Here is an 18071-nt window from a genome sequence, read left to right as displayed (position 1 = left end):
GGAGACAGATACAAAGAACCACAAAATCAGGAGCTGCATGAAGATGAGCGAGGACTTGTTGCTCAGCATCACTCCAAATTTAACATCTAGGTGTGATCCAATGAACCTAGAAGGTGTCCAACTCGAAGCAATCAAAAAGCAATTGTTTCCTCTTGTATTCATGAAACTTTCACCATAGTTAAGCTAAAAGGTACTGGAGGTTAATATTTAAATCCAAGGAGCAACTGAGTAAATTCAAAGAAGAAAAAAAGTCCATGACAAGCCCTTTAAATTCCAAGATGCTAAATTTGGTCAAGAAGTCCTTGACCTAAAAATGATTGGCAGCTAGGAGACAGATTGTCATATATATAAATACATATATATATATATATTTAGACAGACATGATTTCCTGCATATATATACATATATACATATATTTACAAGAAGCCACTTAGGCCTCTATCAGAGAGAGGATGTGGGTCTCCTTGGCCATAGTTGAACTCTTCCAGAAACTGGTTTTAAAGTAAATCTTTATTGTTTTGATCATGGGATGATATTGGCAGAGGCAGATGAGCCAGGCAGATTTCTCAGTTACAGAAGTCCCTGTAAGCTTCAGTTCATCCAGTTCAGTTCATTCAGTTCAGTGATCATGGTATCATAGCAGATAAATTAGAACCTACAGATACAATTAATCTGCTTTAGATTTCTTTAGTTTATCCTCCTTGTTAGTATACAGAAATAAAAAGACAAGTATATCTAGATTTAAGTAGGTGTTTCAGGAAATGAATCAGCCTCTACTAGTGCCTATATTTCCCAAGTCTGGGACAATTATGAGTCAACAAGAGAGCATATTTTGCCCAGGAGTAACAGAAATACATATCTTCTACATATTAATACCTTCAGACAGTTATTCTAATTTATGATTTATTTAAATAAATTTAGATGTATCATAAACAATGCTGACTGATAAATTCTGGTTGGAGTTCATAAATAAAGATGCATCTTTGAAACAAAATCTGGCAAAGACAAGCCTGTCTCAGACCCAGGAGAAGCTTAAATTCAGCTCATGTTCTGCTGAGCTAGCTGCGCAGTTGATCCAAATAGAAGATGAAACATCCTGTGATTGTTTATCTAAACCTGACATAAACTGCAATTCATTTATTTGCCACTTAATTCTCATAAACACAAAGCTGAGTAAACGTAGGGTCGTGCAATTTACATGGTCAATGAGGAATCCACAATCCAAGGTCTTGGTCACCATGAGTCACTACTGTGGGCGTAGGGTGACCATAGCTACCAAATAATCCATCTGTTCGTGTCTCCTTTGCATGGAGAGCAGCAGGCTTGGAGCAGGCAAGGAGTATCTTCCAGATCATGGATAGACACAGAAACTAAGTGCTTGTGTAAGCACATCAGAAGTCAAAGAAGGCCTTACACTAAAAAAACCCTCACAACAGGAGCAGACGCATCGCTGGGCTCTCTCTGTCTTCAAATCCAAAGTATGTGTGCCCAGCATCCAGCATCCAAATAAGCAGCCAGCAGTGGCATTTTGACAGACATCAGGTGTTTGCACACATGGGATGCAGGCACAAGCGCACAAACACAAACACACACACACACACACACACACACACACACACACACACAAGAAGCCCACTGCTCCCTGGGTACCATACCTGGGCTGTGCAGCATTAAAGTCTTCCCAAACATTCTTGCATTCTTGCTGTATTGCTAGTGTTTATTTTGCTGAAGTTCAACAAGGCCAGGGGTAAGGTTCTGCACATGGACTGAGGCAATCCCAAACACAAATGCAGGTTGGGCAGAGAATGGATGAGAACAAGCCCTGAGGAGAAGGACTTTGGGGTGGCTGATGGATGCAAGCTCAACATGAGCCAGCACTGTACCCACAAAGCCATCCATACCCTGGGCTGCATCAAAGCAGCGTGGCCAGCAGGTCAAAGGATGTGATTCTGCCTCTCTCCTCCACTCTAATGAGATCCTAGCTGGAGAGCTGCATCCAGTTCTGAGGTCCCCAACACAAGAAGGATGTGGACCTGCTGGAGCAGATCCAGAGGAAGGCACAGCTAAGCAGATTTTTCTGAAGATCTTCACATCCTCGCTTGCCCTTTGCAGTGGTTGTCTCTTTGGGTCTCTGATGCTCACAAGCTGCCCCATCCCCCTTCCCCACTTATTTCCTATTTCTTTGCTACCTCACTCATTACAGTGACTTTTGTCATCACCTTTGTACAGAGGGTCCCTAGATCTTCTCTCTGTCCTTAAATCTCCCCCTGTGATCTTTGTTGCATCTTCAAATGTTTCTAGACCTATCCACTTGGAAGCCTTAATTCCATTTCAAGGGCAGTCTTTCCAAAAGTGAAATGCTGCCCCATCATTCTCTAGCACAATTGAGATTCTACCTTCTCAAAAGTATATTTGGGGATTGTTTCCCCCTCCATGAACAGAGAGGGAAAAGACACATTTCTGGGATGAGACTCTTCTTAACCATCATAAATGTCCAAAGCAGGCCAGGTGCTCATGCCCGATGAAAGTGCATTTGTCCCCATCACCCATAAGGAGGTCCCCAGGGGCTGCCTGAGGACATTGGCTGCCAGCTGACCTCTACTTATGTGAAAGGAGTCTCATTCAATGTGTGTCACAGTGAAATGGTGAGCTGCTTACCCAGTGGAAAAATTCCTGCAGTAGCTTCCATGTCTGAGAAGGGCAGCCCTTATGTCCTCTCACTGCTACACATTTACATCACTCTGGGCTCTTACAGGATGGTGAGATTTATAGGTCATTGACTTACCTCCATATTATCTCATCTCCCTTGCTCATGCTCTGAATTTTATTCAGAATGTGAGCAGCATACTCACAAATTTCTTAGGAAATGTTGAAAGGTGTCAAACCTTGGGGAGCATCTAGAGGTAAAATAGAAATAAATGTGAATGAAATCTTAAAAATCCTAGCCTTTTCCAGTCATATGTAATACTGGCCAGCAATGCTGAGTCTCATTCTTGCTTTTAAGTGTGACATAAACTACACATAACAGCATAATATTCTGATGTACTTCTTGAAATCTAACCACAAATGTGGCAAAAAATTATCTGTCTCCTGGTGGCAAAATCAATTTCTCCTTTGGCTATATAGTAGTATTTATCAGCAATACAGACATTTATTTCACTTATCATCTTGCTGCTCCTGCTTTATAACTGCTTTCACTAAAGTGCAGGACCCAGAAACCGAGCAACTTTCATTTCCCTCCTCCATCTCTCACACTACCCTGCAGCACAGGTAATTTTGTGCTCAGAACTGGTGAAGATGATGGATTTTTAGTTTTCAGATCACTTGTCTCAAGTGATGCCCCCAAATGCTGCAAACACTGCAAGAGAAGTTTAGGCTCCTAATCATTAACTCTCAAGGAGAGACGCTGTTGGTTGGACATCTGCAAGTGTCTGAGACATCTGCACAGGGTTTACATATAGGACAAAGCCTCTGCTCTGAGATCTGTATCCTCCTGGAGCAGCAGCTGAAGGTCAGATGGGCAACTTCAGGGCACCATAAGCAGCACTGGATTATTCTGTTAGCAGCCTGTATTGCTCCTCAGTAGTATGAACTGGCCCATGCCATCTTGCCTTCCCCATTAGGATCCAGCCTTTGGGCCCACTCAGCCAGCAGCTTCTTGGGAGTCTAGTTTCAAACAATGGTGTGAGTTTATGCAGGCTGACATCTGTCTCCCAGGAACTAAGTTAGTTTCACATCAAGAACCAATCAAGTGGTGAGATACCACCACCACCACCACCATTTAGAGAAATCTACAGACTACAAAGCCATCTAACCCTTTTGTTTCCTCAAAGTGATACAAGTGGCAGGAAAATGGATATAGTTGCAGTAGGTATTTAATTGGTGTCACCGAAAGGGGCTGCAAAACATGATCTAACACAATCCTGTTGCAAAGCCTATGTATAATTGTATGTTATTTTTTCCTAATTATTAATTCATAGCCTTTCATAGCCTTATTAATTTCATAGCCCCATCTACTGTGTGGGTCACCTTTTCATAAAAGGAGATCAGGCTCGTGAGACAGGACCTGCTTTTCACAAACCCGTGCCGGTTGGGCCTCGTGCGTTGGTTGTCCTGTACATGCTATAAAATAGCACAGGAGCTGATCTGCCCCTTGACCTTCCCTGGCACTGAGGTCAGGCTGACAGGCCTGTAGATCCCTCTTCCAGCCCTCCTTATAGATGGATGGCACAGTTATCAACCTCCAGCCAACGGGACCTCCCTGGTTAATCAGGACTGCGGATAAATGATGGAAAATGGCTCAGTGAGTCCTTCTGTCAGCTCCCCCAGTACATTCAGGCGGATCCCACCCAGCTCCACAGATCTTTGTGTATCTCAGAGTGTAGCAGGTTGCTGACTATTTACCCTTGGATTATGGGGCAACCTTCTGTTCCTGGTCCCTGTCTCCCAGCTCAGGGGGCTGGATATCCTGAGAACAACTGGTCTTAACTACCTCAGCCTTTTCTTTATCCTTTGTCACTGTTTCCACCCACATCCAATAAAGGATGGAGATTCTCCTTAGCCCTCCTTTTACTAATGATGTATTTAGAGAAACATTTTTACTGTGTTTTATGGCAGTAGCCAGATTAGGTTCTAGCTAGGGTCTCACTGTTCTAAGTTTCTCCCCGTGTAACCTCACAATATCCTTGTAGTCCTCCTGAGTCACCTGCCTTTTTTTCTGAAGGTCTCTACTTTACCCTGAATTCCAGTCGAACCTCTCTGTTCAGATAGACTGGGGTTCTTCCCTGCTGGGTCATCTTTCGGTACATGGGGACAGTCTGCTCCTGTCCCTTTAGAACCTCCTTCTTGAAGAATGTCCAGCCTTCCTGGACTCCTTTGCCTTTCAGGATTGTTTACCAATGGACTTTGTCAACCAGGCTCCAAAACAGCCCAAAGTCTGCCCTCCAGACCCAAGGTAACAGTCCTGTTGACTCACATCTTACTTCTTCAAGAATTGGAAACTCTATCACTTCGTGTTCGTTGTGCCCAAGACGGTCTCCAGCCATCACATCACCCACCAGTCCTTCCCCATTTGCAAACAACAGCTCCAGTGAGGCTCTGCCTGGGCTGCTCACCTGACATATCAGAAGTTCTCTTCCACACACTCCAGGAACCTGCTTCCTCCCCACTGTATTGTATTTCCAGAAGACCCCTGGTAAGTTCAAGTCCCCCATAAGAGCAAATGCTGACAATTGTGAGTCTTCCCCCCAGCTGCTTATGGAATATTTTATTTGCCTCTTCAACCTGGTTGGCTGGTTTGTAACAGACTCCCACCAAGACATTGTTGGCCTTTCCCATGATTATTACTCATAAACATTCTATCCTGACAGTTTGGACTGCTCCTCAGTGCTGTTGGAGCAGAAACGAAGTCCAATTGGAGGCAAAAGATTTGGTATTGGGCCATAATATAATTAATTAATAAGGTATAGCAATATGATTTTCCTCCATGTACATTTTGTTAAAAACACACAGTAGATTTTTACTATGACATGAAACATTTTCAGTCTTTTTTATGGCTATGTAGATAAGATAGAATCTTTAGTGTTTCAAAAACACAATCAATGTTTATTTGTTCTCATAAGTAATTCATGGACCCAACAATATTCAACAAAACTTCATTTTTAACAGATCTCTTAATGAGCATCATTTTACAGAAAATCACCAACAAATAAATATATGAAAACAATTGCTTTTGACACCACAATGGTTAAACACATTAAATAATTCATTAAATTGTGCTTTACGTCAATGAAAATCCCTAGGTCTACAAACTATCTTTTAAATAGGAATGGAAGTATATATGATTACTCACAATACAATCTCTCAGTAGCAGAATTCACAAACATTATTGCACATAAACAGAAGGAAAATTCCTAAAGAATAAAGTAATTTACAACCTATTAATTTATTCTTTCATCTTAAATATGGCAACTGATGGGAATTATTTTTTTTTCTTCTCTTCCAACATTTATTTGAAATCACAGAGTAAGTGATATGGCCAAGAGGAAAGCCAAGGACATTGCAGGCATGGAACCCATTTCCCTCCACAAAATGCAGACAAAGAAAGTATTACAAGAACCAAACTGAAAGAAGTGTTACAGTGAAAACTGGGTACCTTTTTCAAGCATGCTTGCTTTTTTTTCCCCGCACATACAGAGGAAACAGGCATCAACTTCAACTGAATGACTTTATTGTGATTGTTCATCTTGTATATAGTATTCCCCACCAGTCTGGAAACAAGATAATCCTTATCCCAGACCAAAAAAAAAGAGTAATTCCATGTGTGTCAGGGAAACAGCAACAGAGGGAAGAAAAAGTGAGATATGTGTTAAAATAGCAGTGATCATAACTGATACAGGAGTGCAGGTGGGAAACAAGATCCCACTAGGGCAGAAGGAAGCATGTGCTGACAAGAAGACCAACTTAGGAAACCTCCTGATTTAGTCATGGATGTCAAATCTGAAACATCTCCAGACACAAAGGTGATGTGACCTGCCTTTGGTTGAATGGGTATGATACAGTTATGAAGTGTGGCTCTGTATCTGACTTCCATCACTTTTTTTTTCTGCATTTCTGTTTTTACTGAACAGCAGGTAACTGCTGTATATTGGGTAGAATCCCTAGTAAGGCTTTGACAGCCTCACTATTAACACAAGAGCAGTGGAAAATACCCAACATCAGAAACAGTGGGGGGTTTTTCTCTTGATGGTGAAAAAGGTTTTTACTGTCAGCACTGGTGAGTGGGAAAGAAGAGGACAAATTTTCACTCCTTAAAAAGGCCATAAGGCCATATGGTGAGTGCTTGGACTGGACACCAAATTATCAGGAACGACTTCTAATGACACAGCATATTTCTTTGTCCACTCCAAGCCTACAGTGAATTATAACTGGGAAAGGCAGTGCTGGGAATGTGATGGGAGAGATTAGCAAGTACATCTCCATTACAAAAGAATGAGATTTGTTTCAGCACCACAGTAGCAGAAGCCAAATTGCCTTGTTTGAGCAACAAAAGAATGCCAGGAAGATGGACAGAAATCCTATAGCATTGTTGCTCAGGAAGCTTTAGAAAGAAACATGCTGCTCCCTGATCTTATATGGGCCAGTGTAATTAAGGTGAAGTTTCTGCTGTCAGAGCAATGAAAACCTGGAACAACAGAGATATGAAGCAAGACCTTTATTTTGCTTTTGCATTACATTATTTCAGGCACAGTGCCCAAGAGGAAAAAGGCTGCAAGCCTGTGTCTCAGAAGTCAGCCTGAAGGTGTTTCCAAACTGCTTTATTTGTCACGTGTAAGGAAACTCTGCTAAGAAAAACAGGTTTGTTGGTGCAGTGAGTTTGCTGGATCTGCAGCTGGAGCTAGGGGAGGAGGTGTCAGGCCCTTCAGTCCCAGGGCTCTGGGCAAGGTCTTAGCTGCTGACTGCCCACCCCTCCCCAAAAAAAAAAAACAAAACCCAAAAGAACAAAAGCAACAAACTTACTCCTGCACAACCAGTGCTGTTACACAGGCTCCAGAGGAAAAAAAAAAATCGAACAAACTAACTTCAATTTTAACTAAATCCCAAGCGTTAAGGCAAATCCCATTAACAGAGATGCCACAGCACATTAACAGCTCTTCAGGACCCTAATCTTGACTCGTGGGAAATGACTGATGAAAAAGGTTAGGCATCACATTAAGATGTTGCCAAACTATTCAAGCTAATGTAAACCACCTAGAAAACGTCTTCGATTTTCCTCATTAGGCTTTGTTTTGTATCAGGCAGAAGGAACAGTCTGGAGAACAGTTGGTGTGCTTAGACAGCTGAAACTGATACTTACAGTCACTGGTGAGGCTCCAGGGAAGTATTTCTGAGCACTGTCTCCTCTCCCTTGAAAAGAAAAACACTGCATTTTTTAAATGAAAAACGGGGCCCCAGTTGCTGTGAGCAGCATGGAGAGGTGGCCTGCTGAGCAAAGAGGTATGTGAGGAAGTGACAACTTTTTTTTTGCACTTAGGAGGAAGAGAAAAGGATGCCCTACAGAACAAAAGATGAGTTGGAATTTATCTTACTTCCTTGCTTAATGTGAATTTGGCCTTGCATCTTTCCTTCCACATGGCTGGCTTCTCTCCTGCCCTTCAGAGTCTCCCCAGCACCCCGAGCTACCTGTGCTTATGGGAACAAGAAGTGGTCTGGCAAATCCTGGAGACTGAGCATCAGGTGCCAAAAGCACCCTTCCCTCCCCTCTCACGCTGTTTGGTCTCTCCAGCAAGATGTGGCAATGGGCGCAGGAATGGGGAGATGTAACAGTTCCCATGATCCCTGGGTCATCGGCCAGAAAGCTCCTTCCCTCCACAGGGCCAGGGCCAGCCCAGCCTAAAGCCCTGGTGCCAGCGGCTGTCAGATCACTGTCAATTACCTGCACTGTGCTGAAGGTGCAATAGTGCCAGTGAGCCCCACTGTCCTGCAGCCAGGACACCCAGAGCGAGCTTCAGACCTCAACTGTAAGGATTTCAATTTAAGTCTTGGAAGGTTGGTGTCCATACATGAGCGAGGTGTCGTAGCACCTCTTCCAGGCAATGGGGATCCAAGCAGCACCATCCAGGAACCCAGGGAGCTCCTCACTCTTCTCTAAGGCAGACATCCCATGCTCAGACAGGAGAACAACAATCTTCCTTTTCCCTTCTGATTGTGGAGGTGGGAGAAGATGTACATGAACCATGAGTGGAAGAGGTATTAGGGACCAAAACCCACCACTACTCACCCCAAAGTAACACACTGACAATCAGACGTAAAGCAGCATATTGTTAATGAACTACATTGATAATGAGGCATCATCCTGGTAGCCTTCTTCACTTCTTAATGATATTATGATACTTCATGTTCAATGTATTATTATATGCATAAACTTTCAACAGGATCATTAGACTCGATTTTTGATATTCTGCATAGATATGTAGCAATAGCATTGTCAGAAGAAGAGAAGATACAGCATGCACAAAAAAAAATCCAACTTGGAAATGAAGGGACAAATTTTCAAATTGAGCCTCTTTTTTTCTGTAATACATTATTTTTTCAACCAACTGGATGGAAACTTTGAATTTTGAAAATAAGCGAGAAATGTGCATCCACATCAGGTACTCCAGTACTTCTAATTAGCAAATCTATAAGGTAAAAGCCATTCATGCATGCAATAATATACTTTCAGCATCTTGATTTAGCAGCCATGTTGAGGCACTTAGAGAAATTTCCTCCTAATGCTTTACATTTATGCCAGAAGAAGAAGGAAAAAAACTCTCAGAAGATCTATGGTGCACAGGACCCTTTTTTTTTAAATTTCACTATTACGAATGGAACAACATAAAATCTTGGAATAAACAGATGCAGTTTAGCCACAAGAATGGAACACATGGAGGAAGAACCCATTGAATCATTTTCTAGACAAGGAAGAAAAACAGATACAGATCTCTCATCATGAAAACAATAAATTTACAAAGAACCCTCATATGGAGTAATAAATATCAAGACTTTCCACATATCCATTATGTATCCTATAAAAATGAAAGCTGATTTTTTTTCTAGCCACTACTGTAGTTAGAGAGAAAACCAATTTAAACTGTATGCACTCAGCATCAATGTATTTTAACAGACAATATAATAAACCTGCCTACCTTCACAGACAATGTATCTCCAGGCTTTTACAGCAAATCTGGAAAATGTCGCACTAATATTTAATCTTTTCCTTCTCTCTCTTTCCTCTTCCCTGGAGTTTGCTTGACCTCTTTTGAGAATGTGAAGGCAGATTTCATTGCCCTCAGCCAGATAATCTCTGTGATGTGTGCTCAGCTGCCACGTGGACCTCATTTCTCAAAGCTTGCCTTTGCCACACACACTTGGTTCCTACCTGGCTGGGCTTGGTACTCTCAGCACCTGCAGGGAAATAAGCCAACCCCTCTACCACCTCACCTATAATCAATCTCTCACTGCTGGCCTTTGGAACAGAGCTAGAAGTGCCCCAATCCAACACTCCCTATGTCTTTTTTAATCACCTCATCAAATTCTTCTCTTAATCAAAACATAGCATGTAGAAGTTTGAAGGGCAATGTGTGCACCTTCTCCATTTCATTCACTAGAAAGTTATGCACTACAGTTGTAATGAACAGTACGAAATAAACCAGCTCTCATGTCACAAAAAACCCATACCAGGTATTTTCCCCCAATTTATCATTCATGTCTGCACAAGTTTTAGTAGCTCAGATTGTACAGGGTACATCTGTTAATGCAAAGAATCTCTCTCTCTCTTCAACCCATCCTCATAGCTTAGGCCTTTGAAGGAAGTCTTTTTTTGGCAGGAATCTTATTCTACTGCCATTTAATAACACTAAACAATACCTATTGAGAAAAAAATACATTCTCATTGGCAGAAACCAAGAAAAACTGAGACAAGGAGGGGGAGTTGTCAGACGAGGTCTCATTTACCAAAGCAGTAGGTCTCCCTTGGCTAATTCCCAGGTAGCCACGTTGCACAAACAATCTGATCCTCTCATTGGTTAGGCAAGATGGAGGAGCATCACCACCTTGCAACCTGACTATTATAATCTTCAGTAACAGCTACTTCTGCTGCCTCTTCCCTTGGCCACTGGTGAGCTCTCTGCTCCCGCAGCAGTCGCCGCTCCTCTCGCCTCTTTAGCCGGTTCTTCTGATGCTCCTCTTGCTTGGAGTACTGGAAGCGCTGCAGGAACAGGTCCTTTGCGTATTCATACAGCTGCATGTCCAAGAAATTCAGCTCCTCTATCCGCTGCCGCACATCCTCGCCGATGTCCACATTCGAGGCCCGCGTAACGTTGAATTGGGTGAACGGGGAAATGAATTTTAGGTTGAATGTCCTCTCAAAGAGATACTGTGTTTTCCTCTGAAATTCCGTCAGCCCGAAGAAGGCCATGTTTTTCAGATTGTTCTTGGCGCTTTGGAGAAGAATCATATTTCTCTCACTCTCATTCATGAAAGTCAGGTTGTAGCACCCCACCAGGCTGAGGTCTGCCAGCATGCGCACCTGGCGGTTGCTGGCCAAGTTGTAGCTACAGTCCATGAACTCCTGTAAGCTGACTCCAGACCAGTCGTCTCCCTCATAACAGGTAGGCAGCTCGTCTGGTGTTGGGCTTCTTCCATCGCACATATGAAGGGAAGTTTTCCAGGTCGCACCCCTCTGGACATGTTTCCATTCGCTCAAGTACCGTGACACTGGATCCCTCAGCATGGTGATGTAATAGAAATTCCTGAAACATATAATTAAACACAGTTTTAAGATTTCAGTAGATTTTCCTATTTATTCTCCAATAAAACTATTACCCAACACTGGCACTACGCCTTTCACTTTTTCCGGTGCAATGTAGGCACTTCAGGTGACTCCTTCTCAGACAGTAAAATCTTCATAAATACTGTGAATAAAATACAAGGTAAATTGGGGGAGAGAGAGAGATATGAAAGGAAATAAGCAGTTATCAGAGAAACAGAATTACTTTGACCTATCAAGTGTTCAGTGATAGTTACTTTACATAGAAAGCAATTAAGTGAAGTGTGCTTCCCTCCACATTGAAGTATTAGCCGCCAGCAATATCAGAAACTGTGTGAAAAGTGATTGAAATAATCCTGCCACTTCTCTTCTGGACTGAGACACGCACATCTCACAAGATGCAGGGGCTGATAATCTCTACAGAACTTGGGCATAACCCAAGAAAAGCTTAAGCAATTTCATGTGGACAGTGTAAGTGCTAAAAATAACTCCATGTGGAAGAATGGCATGAGCCACCTACTTAAGAAAAACCCTATTATTAAGTGGGTTGGAGAGAAGATAATAAGAGACCAAAAATCCACTCATATGACTTAATTTTAGACAAGAGCTTGATTGAAATTAGTTATAATCGTGTAGTACAAAAGCATTTGTTGGTGTAAGGATTATTATTATTCAATCGCACCTGTCAAGAATACAAAAGAGACACCAAGATATATTGATCTGAAATAGAGAAAATAACTATGGAGCTCACATTGTCAGTTCATCTTTTTGCTATTAAATTCAGTTTGTATGTCTTATTTATGGCAATCTGAAAGGGACTGCAATTAAATAATGTATCAAGGAAACTTTCACAGACTGAGGTTTTTTTTTACTGAGAGATGTTTTACTCAATAATAACTCACCTGAGTTATAAGGTGATATCATAAACACAAAGCAAAACTGAAATACTTATGATTTCTCTCAGCTAGAATTACCAGAAGAAGATTAATGACTAAAATTAACACATGATCTGGTACAAAAATAGGCTCATGAGTTTGCATGACTCATCTTACTGCAAACTACACATTAATAAATCATGAGCCCTAAGATTTCTTAAGAAAAGTCTGATCTCAGTGCTTTTTATTCAGCCTGGAGAAGGATGAAGAAAGTAAGCAGGAAGCAGACAGGATGAAGGAAGTAAGCAGGAAGCAAGCTTGCTGAAGACAAGCTACCCTGTAAACAAACCAACATTTTGGAAGCATCATCTCATACAAGAGCTAACTCCAGTAAAATAAAAAAAATCTCAAAAATTTTAACACCCTCCAAGACAATTACTTTGCTTTTTCAGGTATCACCCACTTCCTGCCACTAAAGATTCACCACCTCCATCATCCTTAGGTTAACCATAAAAATATTTATTTCCCCACATACTGCTAAATATGCAGATATATTTCCCAGTGCAGGCAAAGCAAAGGGAAACAGGTCTGAATACTTCATTTGTATTCATTTTGAATTTTCCACCTACAGAACCTATATTTTCCAGAATAAGGTTATGAGACCAAACTATGGACTATGTTCTGCTGCAGGGTAGTTTCCTGAACTACTATCTAATGGAAACAGCTGTTTCAGTACTTATTTTACAGCAGAAGCTTTACAGGTGGAAGGATTTAAACTAGGGAGTGTCATGGATGTATTTTCACTATCACTTGCACTGAAAGCCAAGATTTCTGTCAGCATCAGATAACACTTTGAAGAATGATATTTCCAGAATCATTTGGAGCTTGGGTCTTCTGACTGCTGCTCACACATAGCCAAACTGCACATCAGCTGTTTTGGTCCCCTTCAGTTACTTACACCACCCACATCAACAGGGAACCCAAGAATCACACAACCCTTCATGGACAGGTATTTCTAAAACCCCTCTTCTCCTGCAGAGCAGAAAGTACTAGAAATCCTCCTGTGTGCTCTGCAGGATTGTTTCACTATGAAAAAGCAGTCTTTGGGCACTTGAGGCACAGCTTTCTCTTCTCAGATTGGATGCTTATCTCATCTTGGCTCTACACTGCATGTATGAGAGCACATTAAGAACTACTTTCCATTTTACAGGGAAAAAAGGGGACGCATTTCACAAGTGCTGTGCAGATAAAACAGCCCAACTCTCAAACACCCATCAGCTCTGAGCATAAGAAGCTGCTGTTGCAACATCCAGCAGGCACTGATGGGGTTGTGACCAAAAATGGCTGAAACTCCAAGGGAAGAGAGATGGGAAAAAAAATGGACAAAGACTCAGAGGCAGTTGCAAACATCTACATCAACAAAGATGGGGCATTGGCTTAGTCCTTGTATTGCTACCCCTCCTCTCTTCAGGTAATTTTGGATGTTAACAAGCGGTAACAGACAGATTTAAAAGTTACTCTTGACAGTTATTTATGCCTCTAATAATAGTTCTGTCCTTCCTCACCCATCTCCAGCAGTCCCAGTCAGATATGACTCAGAGCAACAACAATTAACAAAAATACCTCCTTTGCATCAATCATTTCCCTTTCATCCCTGGACATGTAAATGTGTTTGATGTGCAATAAACAGGAGTACAAAGCAAATGCATGGAAATGAGAACAGTACATCTTTGGTTAACATCTGCACCTTCCCTTCTGCATACTGGGCCAGAAACCTTCTCCAGCCTGCTGCTGCTCCTCCTTGTGAGTACCTAACTTCTGCAGCTGTTTTCACTGCCCAGATAAGTCTGCTGCTGGATTCTGCAGCTTCCAGAGAGTTGCCTTCTTGTATTATCCACCAAATGGCTTCTTCACTGGGCATACAAACTTTAACAGCAGCTTGACACACAGTTTCTGAGGGGCTGATAACTTATGCTGCATTCACAATTTACAACCTGCTGATTAACCTTCTGGCTTTGACCCTCTGTCACCCTTTTAATCAATCTGAGGTTGGAAGACCTTAAGATTTCTTCCACCTTATCCTGGACACTGTCCAGATGACACTGCTACGTGCTGCCCCTGGACTGGGGGAATGCTACACTGAACTTGTGCACGAAGTTTTCTTTCAGGGAAAAGCGTGTCACATCTCCAGAATAATGACACAAGTAAACCCACTAAGGCCCTGGACATTTGTTTCAGCAGGAAAATTACATAAATTATAGAATTATCATAGGAAATTGTTTTCAAATTGTTTTCAAATGTTGACATTTATGGAATAATTATAGAAGCATTTTGGAGCCCTCAGTGTTTCATATACTAGCATTCAATCACACTGGGAATAGCCAAGAAGTCAGCTCATAACAAAGACAAGAAGCAGGTTAAAAATACAAAACAGGATATGGCCTTTCTTCACTGTTCAGTAAAATAGCATAAAGTTAGCTAAACACTGAAAATGCTTGAGCCACTCTGAATACAGATGTGCACTTGTTCTTATTGGTGTAAATGACCCTCTTTCATCACCCATGCTCACACTTATGGCTGTGTTGAACTCAAAGGCTACCTACCCACTGCAGGCAATACTGAGCAAAGAATTAAGTAATGACTTCTGTTATCCTGTTTGTCAAAGCAAACTCATCACAGACTTCTTGGCTTCATTTTTATAAACTCCCATCATTGATTGCTGAAACTACTGCTACAGATACCCTCAGTGTTTAAAGGCTAGACAAAAAGAATATGCTAGTATGTCAGGGAGAAGATCCTTTTCAGAAAATATTCCAAATTAATTAAAACCCATACAAGCTATATCTATACAATTATGTAATCAATATCTGTATCAGCATGTGTGTGTGTGTGTGTGTAAAAATTTACACTGAAAACTGGCAACAACCTGTGTTTGACTGTCAGACCTGTGACTGTCTATACAAACATATAGACATTTAAGACCAGTCTAGATTTCATTTCAAACACCAGCCCACTAGTTGCAGTGTTAGATCCTCCTGGAAGGAAACTGTGTAGCTTCCCCAGATTAAACAATCTCCTTTTGAGCATGATGTACTGAAACTAATGGATTATTGAAGTTGTCACTATGGGATAGTTGATTTTTGGACAAGTGATGGTCACGCCAAGGGCCTGATGATCCATGCAAGGGCTCAAACAAGCACCAGTGTGAAGTGTGGGCTGCACACTATTGTTTACACTGGAATTATGAAGTACTTGGTAATTCCTAAGGCTCTAGTCCTACTTGCATGAAATTCAATCTCTTCATTAGCATTAGGCAAAGAAAACCTTTAATTAAAAGAACAGATAAAATGAGCTTCTTATTATAACCTAAGAACATGTATTTCTTCCACATTATAAGGTATTTTAATATAAATACTCTAATATTACATTAATCCTTCAATAGTATTGCTCTGGTTTAGAAATTAATTTCAGAGGAGCAGAGTCTGCTATAAGCAGAGGTGATCCCAAACCAGGGCATTTTGCCTCTTCTATCACCATGGAACAGATGTCCCAGCTGAGGGAGATTTACTAAATACGTGAAGGATCACCGCACACTGAGAGCAGAAACATCCTGTAGGGCCTCCTGGGGAAGAAGGATGTTTGGCATCTTCATAAAAGGAGAACAGTGTGCTCATGGCAGTGGATTTAGAGACAGAAGAGTATTTGAGGTGGAGAAAAAGAGTCACCAGAGAATATTTTGGAAAACACTAGCAGACAGAAGAAAGAAAAACCCAAGTGACTGAAAAAATCCAGGTGCATCATAAAAGTATCCACATTCTACTTCTTCCTGGCAGAAAGGAAAATAAAAGCCCTGGTCAAGTTTATGTCCCAAGTGGATATAAGATGTTAGACGCTTTCATTGTGGAAGTGAGTGTGCTCCTGAGGAAAGGTCTGAAATACCCACCCAAAGCCATCCTGTCAGCACACTTCTGCTACCAACGGAGCTTGTGGCAAGATGAAGGCTTAAGAAGGATCAGCATTATGTGGAAAAAAAGCCTTATACTTCCCAGTTTTATCCTGAAGCCCAAATTCTCACAGGCAGTAACAGAGTTAGCCCACAATCAGTAACCTCTCTTTGGGCAAAATATTGTCAGTATGGGTAATGGTGAGAGGAAGAGGGTAAACAAATGAAACAAAGGTAAGTATAATGCATCACCTGTACAATTAGGGAATAAGGACATGCAACAGGAATGATGGGGGAAGGCAGAAAGCAAAGAAACATTGTCAGGCTGATCTGAACTGGTCAAAGTCAGTGAAACACAGATGCATCAGCTCGAGGCTGGCAGCATTTCTGTGCAGAGTGTCTCTGCATCCATGGCATGTTTAATTTACAGATAAACTGCCCAAAATAACAAGAACAGACTGCATGCTTATCCAGAACAATGGCACTGTAACAAAAATCTATGAAACAGTGCACAAAATATATGCATGTCCATCTGTCTGCAGGAAACATCATACAGCTTATCCACCAAGCCAGACTGATAAACTCTAGCTGCCCCACAAACTTTTGCAAAGATGATGCAGCAGGAGCACATAGGCTTCTTAAGATTAGTGTCTGTCACAGGATGCTAGACACCATGATGGAATGGTTTTCTAAGAAATCCTTTACATAAATTTGTGAGCTTAATACTATTATCTGTTCTTTCAGGTTTTCATGGGTTTCTTTACAAGACTATTACTGAAAGAACAGCCACTACCATTAAGAAGTGAAGGTTTATCTACTCACACCACAGGCATCACCTGCTCAGCATGTAGAAAAAGCACTTAATTAGCTGTTTTCTCAGAGGATCTGAGCACTCTCCACTTCTGCACTTTTCATCTGGGATCATGAGCACTTGACTTAAAACAGTGGCTGTAATATTCTGTAGACACTTACTCCACATTAAAGGAAAACTTAGCAGAGTTAAATAAAAGAAAAATAAAACAGCCCAACTTTAATTTTGAGGTATAAAACTGCAAAATTTTAGATGTGTCTCATTATTCCTTTGAGATTTTGTCCCATGGCTCTGAATCCAACTGGAATAAAAACTGGCCATTGTTTCCCATTTCCGAGTTGGCCACAAGTCTCTGTTGGTTAAACTTACCCATTTCATTACCCCAGTGGCAGAAAGAGCAGCTAAATCCATAAGACATGCCTGCTCAGAGATGGGACTGGATGCTGTTTTCAGGGTAGGACACCTAATTGCAGTGGTCCACATATGAGCTGTGCATCGAGGCAAGCCCTGAAACCAGCAGGGACCTGCTCAGCACAGGCAGTGACGTGTGGCTGGCCATGGCAGGGGCCGCCTCTGGCACGAGCTGCATCCCTTTCGAGGCTCCCTCTGCATCACACTGTGTACCCTGGCCACAGAGGGAGCTTAATTGCTGACCTGGAGGTGTCTGTGTTGTACAGGTGCCTCTGTCTGCAAGGTGAGCCCTGCATTTGGAGCCAAAGGGTCCTTGCCTGAAGGGACGTACTCACGGAATGCAAAGTTCAGGCCAACATAAAAAACTAACCACTAACATAACGTTTTGTAATGAGGGAGAAATAACCAGAGAGAACCTTCATTTCACAACTCTTTGTACCTATAATACATCTACCAGTCATGGTATAATACCTCTTTCTAAACATGCTTACAGAGTTGGAACATTCCCCAAAGTAAAATATTAAGTTTTTGAGCAAGTTCTGTATTGTTTCATACAAATGTCCAATCCAGCAGTTAGAAAAGCAGTCCATTATAACTTTGCTGTCCTTGCTGATACATCAGTATATCAGTGTGACAGAGGGAGGGCTGGGAGTCAGACAGCTGGGATTGTATTTCTGGTTCTGCTCAGAAAAGGTGGTCACTTGGGAAGTAATTTGTGGTGA

General features: G+C 41.7%; 1 protein-coding gene across 2 annotated transcripts in view; it reads right to left on the bottom strand.

Moving 5' to 3' along the window:
• Positions 1 to 7107: 7107 nt before the first annotated feature.
• HS6ST3 (heparan sulfate 6-O-sulfotransferase 3) overlaps positions 7108 to 18071 on the bottom strand; it is a 277624-nt gene continuing 266660 nt past the window's right edge. For both annotated transcript variants that reach the window (XM_038159142.1, XM_038159151.1), the window contains exon 2: positions 7108 to 11292. In XM_038159142.1, coding sequence (XP_038015070.1) covers positions 10587 to 11292 — 706 coding nt within the window. In that variant the 3' untranslated portion in view covers positions 7108 to 10586. The remainder of the gene's footprint in view (positions 11293 to 18071) is intronic.

The sequence above is a fragment of the Motacilla alba genome, chromosome 1 (genome assembly GCF_015832195.1).
Source record: "Motacilla alba alba isolate MOTALB_02 chromosome 1, Motacilla_alba_V1.0_pri, whole genome shotgun sequence".
In the NCBI taxonomy this organism is placed as follows: domain Eukaryota; kingdom Metazoa; phylum Chordata; class Aves; order Passeriformes; family Motacillidae; genus Motacilla; species Motacilla alba.
Note: the sequence above shows the minus strand (reverse complement) of the source record. Positions and strands in the feature narration are given on the sequence as shown.